Source organism: Ipomoea triloba, chromosome 10 (assembly GCF_003576645.1).
Source record: "Ipomoea triloba cultivar NCNSP0323 chromosome 10, ASM357664v1".
NCBI classification, from domain to species: Eukaryota; Viridiplantae; Streptophyta; class Magnoliopsida; order Solanales; family Convolvulaceae; genus Ipomoea; species Ipomoea triloba.
In genome coordinates this window covers 2641369-2647333 of record NC_044925.1, presented here as the reverse complement: position 1 = coordinate 2647333, position 5965 = coordinate 2641369, and the positions used below count along the sequence as shown (strand labels likewise).

The 5965-nt window shown below is 37.5% G+C and overlaps 1 protein-coding gene across 1 annotated transcript; it reads right to left on the bottom strand.

Annotated features, from left to right (window-relative positions):
- Window positions 1-574: 574 nt before the first annotated feature.
- Window positions 575-5677, bottom strand: LOC116031792 (shaggy-related protein kinase eta-like). Its single transcript, XM_031274099.1, has 12 exons — window positions 5436-5677; window positions 4554-4646; window positions 4126-4185; window positions 3763-4035; window positions 3612-3686; window positions 3475-3531; window positions 2962-3102; window positions 2804-2854; window positions 2632-2727; window positions 2154-2237; window positions 1890-1991; window positions 575-1193 (listed from the first exon to the last, which is right to left on the bottom strand). The coding sequence occupies exons 1-12, from the start codon at window positions 5448-5450 to the stop codon at window positions 1092-1094; spliced, it is 1149 nt and encodes a 382-aa protein (XP_031129959.1). The 5' UTR covers window positions 5451-5677; the 3' UTR covers window positions 575-1091.
- Between the last annotated feature and the right edge of the window lie 288 nt (window positions 5678-5965).

Sequence of the window (5965 nt, the reverse complement as noted above, 5' to 3'; positions counted from 1 at the left end):
GGTTCTTGATAGTGCGAACTGTCGGCGTGACTGTCTCCCTATCTTAAGAGACAGGTTTTTTTTCCAACACCAACATGTGACCAATATTTTCCATTTTCTCTCAAAATGTTAAATCCCCAACCCGACAGAGTATTTAAAAGAATGTAAATTACGGTAATTCTATAACTCAACAGAGTGACAGACAGGGCTAAATGTAGGTGTGCACAAAGAACCTGCCAACTTTGGACATAATCCCCACACTGTGGTCTCTTTTTCTAAATATTACGCTTACTGAGGTTCGAACCTTGATCTCTTTTGTAAATCACGATAACTCTATGACTCGATAAACAGAGCCAAATGCCGGTACCTACAAAGAAACTATCCACTTTAAACATGATCCCCACGTTGCCACCGCCAAGGTTCGAACCTTGGTCTCTTCTCCCAAATACTATTTACTGAATCATTAAACCCGTGCAGACATGACCGATATTTTCATAATACTATAATGTGAATTTTAAAAAGTATAATTCGTGATCCATAGGTAAAAAAAAATAAAAATAAAATAAAAATAAAAAAGTAAAAAAAAGTAGACAAGGAGAAGAAACATAGATACATTCATTACATACATTGGAATACCAACATTTGCTTGCAGCATAATTTAAGCCATAACAAACACTAAACCAAAACAGAACAGAAAGGTTTTTAAAAAAATAAAGAAAAAAATAAAGAAAAAAAAAGTTGCTTTTCCTTGGGGGTTCCAGTATTTACTTTTGGAGCCTTCACAGTTTCACACTATCCATACATCTAACTTCTCGGCTGCCCAGCAGCTTTCTGGTCTTTGGTACAACCAAACATATACCAAAAGGGATTTTGATTTTCTTTGGTGCTAAAAGGGGGAGGATGGTGTAGCAGAATGAAACAGGCAACATAAAAATGGTACAAGAAAAAGAATAAAAACATAATATGCAGCAGCCTAACAGCCTCGTTCCTTGGTGAACGGGGGAGATGCTCGCCTGCATGCATACCCCGGTGGTATCTATGGCGGGATTGCAATTTTCCGATCCCTTTGTCCTCGTCGTCGACTCGTATTAGTCAGTCTCGTGTTTCACACCTCACGTCAAGCCCCCATGGGACGAGAAAGAATGAAGCCCCATTTGCCTTTTCACGTGGTCGGGTATCAACCTGTTAATGAGCTCTGGCGAGGCCCCATACAACTGTAGACACGAAATTACGAAATTGCAACTGGATAAGTGACAACAAATAATTTATGTATGGTCAAGAGGCCCCAGACAACTGTGTTCCAAAGGTTTTGTTTGGAAAATACAGCTCAGCTACAGACAACGAGAGCATTCATATAACGGCTGTGCCAGTAATAACGCTATTAAATGATAGTGATACTCTGATAATACTTAAATCAGCTGCATATTTTTGAAAAATACAAATAATTCTTGATTCTTGCAAAAAAACACGTTTGTCAAATTTATTATTACATCTTACAGGGTCAACCTTATCCCTTTATCTCTAGGGGTAATAGTTCACTCCGTGTTTTGTTTTGTTTCTAGTCCAATCTCCGGTTTGAAGATCTAATGTGGACAAATATTCAAATTTAAAGTTGACTGACATCTCACTGTTTCCAGTTTCATCTTCAAGAATATATGTACGACTTACTAATCGTAATCCCGTAGATTTTGCAAATTTTACTGCTCCTTAAAGTTTTTATGGTAATTTTTTCAGTTCTCTAAAGAAATTTTCATGACATTTTTAATTATTTTGAATAGGCATTTTACTATTTTAGCTTTCATAATTTTTTTATTTTTTTTGGACTTTCTTCATTGCGGATAGAAAAGGAAAGCATTTATGGTGCAACCTCACATCACAAAATTGTACTCCGTACATAGGCGTAGGCGTACCTCTTGTTTAAAATTGAAAAGAGGCGGCAATGGGCGCCCGTTTGGAAGGCGGGCATTAGGCTCTCGAAGTTCATTGAAGAAAGGATGTGCACATGCTTCTAGCTGCAAAAACAAGCCGTGCAGTAAATTTACATCAGCAGGGCTCAGTAAACAGGGAAGACGTTATTTGCCATTCAAGGCCATAAAAAGTTAGCGGAAATCACACGAGAAGTGTGGGTATAAGTAGTGAGTCAAAAAAAAAAAAGCGAAGATATTTGAGCTTACAGCAGAGCAACGTAGACTTGGTGAGTACTGCAGTAGTCGAGAAGCAAGGTCAATTGCTTCCGGAGGCATGCGTTTGTGGAAAACCTGAAAATAGTAATGACATCGTAAGGACAAAATATTCCTTAAAGCAATCAAAGATCGCTTACGGAACCATTTGAAGACCAGATAAGTGCTGTTGGGAACAACCTAATACAAATATAACTAAAAGTAGAGGTTCACGGAGGTTATTTAATATTCGTCGCATATTTATTCCCCATCAATTTAACGGATCTAAGTAGTTACCGAATAAACTCATATTCTCAATCTATACTATAATTGGTAAATGTACAACTTATTCCTTATCCTAGTTCTTTCCTTAGAGTGATGAAAATTATGTAATTTCAAGAAACTCGGAAGATATTCCACAATCAAATAAGCTAGGCCGCCAAAACACAAACACTTATTAGTGCCCCGATAAAAGTAATATCTATAAAAATACCTTGTGCCAAGGGTGGGCCTTGATTTGTGGAAACCTAAAATCAGTGTAGTTTGGATTCATGCAGCGGATTTCCTCCCGGGTTGGTGTTCCAAGAACCTAGAAGAAAATGAACGTTAAAACGCAATGCATCACTAGATTTAAATTACACTAGGTATTATTAACCAAATCGCACCTTGATTATCTCAACAAGTTGGTCAACAGCATTCTCTCCCGGAAACAATGGCTATAAAAAATAAAATGGCGAGGGATCAGACAAGACAGTAGCACAAAGAGACAAATGAACGTAGTATGGGCTGTTTTGGCAAGAAAAAAAATTTTCCCGCCACTAACCTGTCCAAGGAGAAGCTCTGCAAGGACACAGCCAGCCGACCAAATATCAATTGAGGTAGTATACTCTGTTGCACCAAATATGAGTTCGGGCGCCCGGTAGAACCGAGAGCAGATGTATGATATGTTTGCTTCACCTTTAACCTGATATAGAACTCATCGCTATGAACACACAATTCATAATGCAGAGAAACCAAGCAGAAACGTAAAAAACGCTAGGAATGTAGACCAGGTTTTTTTTTTTGGGTTAGACCATGAGGTGTCCTGAATAGGCCTTTAACCTATAGGAGACACCTTTAAACCCATACCATACCCAGACTAATCCCCGTTCAACCAGGCCGGCCCAATTAAGGGGCAAAGTGCTGGCCATATTGGTTTTTCCATACAAGAGGTGGTTTTGAACTCCCGATCTCTCTTAAGGGATGACTGTGCACAGCCAGTCACGCCAACCAAGTTGGTTAGACCAGGTTTATTATGGTGTTCAAGCTACGTTATAAAAGAAAGAAATACACTTACAAGGACTTTAGCACTTCCGAAATCACAAATCTTAACCTGGTGAGTGAGAGGGTCAACCTGTTCCCATCAAGGAACAATATGAGAAACAAAGAACCGCATCCTTCAAACTAGTTCAAAAGTTAGAATATAAACCTTACCAGAACATTTTGCGGTTTTAGGTCTCTGTGGCATACTCCGGCAACCGAGTGCATGTATGCCAGCCCTCTAAATACCTGCAGAAGTTTCGCCCTTAATATTGTTTGAGAAATGGAAAAGAAGCAAAGAAATGCTTCGCAAGAAATCGCTTACTTGATATGTGTAAAGTTTAACATAAATGAGCGGCATTCGCTGGTTCATGTTGCTATAATGTTTGAGCACCCGATACATGGATTCGGGGACATATTCCATGACTAAATTGAGAAAAAGCTCATCCGTGGTCGTTGTCGAATAGAAGCAGTGCTTCAAAGAAACAACATTTGGGTGATCCATTGTGCGCATTAACTGCAATTCACGATTCTTGTATCTCCTGTCCTGCAACACCTTCTTAATAGCCACTGTTTCCCCAGTTTCGAGACATTTTGCCTACAAAAAAAAAAAAAAACACCAACGATCAATTACAACAGAACACTTCTATCAATCCAAGAATGAACAACGATAATTACATTCATGTACCTGAAAAACAACTCCAAATGACCCAGTTCCGACAACACGCTCTGCCATGTAACTAACTGTCTGCACAATGCATTCGCTATTTAGGTAAAAATCATGAATTCCAAGCAGTAAGTAAGAACAAAATTTTCAATATCAAAATCCCAAATATTGTTGCTTCATTTCTATCTCATGATTCAAACGAAAATAGCACGAGCTAAAGAATTGAAAAAAAAAAAAAAAAAAAAACACTTCAAACTGTGCATACATGACATCCTAAGAGTCAAAGAGTCCAAATCCTTCAAAAAGACCAATATTTTCCAGCCATGTTACAGCCAGAGAAGATTTCATGCTCCAATCATTCAACACTAGATAGCTAATAATCTGATCTAGCATATATTACTCCATACAATTCCCAACTAATAAAGTCTCGAGTGGATACTCATTTTTACCTGCTTTGGCTCTCCATTCTTTCCCCCGATGGTTGTGGATATTATATGGCCAGTAACCGCATCTTTCCCGTCCACAACAGGAGCAGACATCTCCTAAAACACATACCCAAATCATACATTAGCAAACATTTCTAAAATCTAGATCCCCTATATAATCATACAAGTTACAACCCATCCCCCACTCAAAAAGAGTCCCCCACACATTTACTTCCCTACTTATCAAGAAATTACCAGTCAAGAACTTTGTGTGGTTAGATGATGTACAGTACTAGACCATTAAGAGAAATCAAAGCACAATTCAAGCATTTAACAAGGGATATATTCCTAGAAAAAAAAAAAAAGTAAAACTCAAGAATCAGACCAAGTACACAACATCCATCAAAATCTTGAGCTACAAGTACAGATCACCAAGCAGTACAAGAAAATATAAGCTTCTGACAAGTCCCAATAAAGAGAGTACTACTGAATTGTAAAAGTGCAATCTTTTTTATTTTTTATTTTTACCCATGATTCAAAAGAAAAGAAAAAAAAAACCTTCAGATCATCTCCAACAATATGAAAACATCCCAGAATCCCAGATCAATTCCCTGCTTGAGCACTATAATTCTGTACTACTATTTTCTCCCTTTTCCACCCAAAAATAAAAAAAGAAATGAAAGAAAGAACAGTATGAAATTGAAGGGGGAAAAATTCTCCTTTCAGCAGGAAAAAAAACACACAAACACACATAAAGACAGGCTTACAGTGATGGGCACAGTTAGAATGAACTCAGACAGTAAGTTTATATTCAGAGCAAGCTATATTTCCAAAATGGTAGTTGAAAATTAACCAAAAAAATGGATTTCTATATGCAAAAGGAGGGAAGAAAAGTGAAGATTTTACCTGATCTTCGGCCATAACTCCCAGCTAGTCAGCTACAAATGAAACGAAAAAATAAAAATAAAAATAAAAATAAAGAAGGAAAAGAAAGAAGAAGGGGGAAGAAAAAGGAGGGGGAGAAAGAGAAATGTATTTTCTTTTTCCTGTTCTTTATGCTTCAAAGCTCATAATTGTCGGTTCAGAGGAGAGAGAAAGAGAGAGAGAGAGGACCCATGAGATGAAACCAAACATCGCCCATGTGAATCCAGCTCTTCTTTTGGTCTCTCCTTAACCTTGGTCTTTGTTTTATGTAATTTTATTTGCGTTCAGACCCCAGGAGTTTTTAACATTTCAAATTAGCCCCAACTATTTTTGTTGAAACTTGAAAGATGAGGATAATGATAGATAGGATGGTTGTTGCAATGTTTTGGACTTAGCCAAACTCAGACTAAGTCATGACCCATCTCAATAATGATTATGCTACCGCCCTAATTAAACCACAAAATATTCTCTTTTTTTTTTTCCTTTTATCTTTTTCATTTTTTCTTATAAAA

Excerpts from the sequence above, each read along its gene's own strand:
- LOC116031792 (XM_031274099.1), bottom strand. Across the intron at positions 4,036-4,125 it reads CATTTGGAGTTGTTTTTCAG|GCAAAATGTCTCGAAACTGG; the intron begins GTACATGAATGT and ends TTTTTTTTGTAG. Across the intron at positions 1,194-1,889 it reads TTTTCAATTTTAAACAAGAG|TTGTATGGGGCCTCGCCAGA; the intron begins GTACGCCTACGC and ends TCGTGTCTACAG.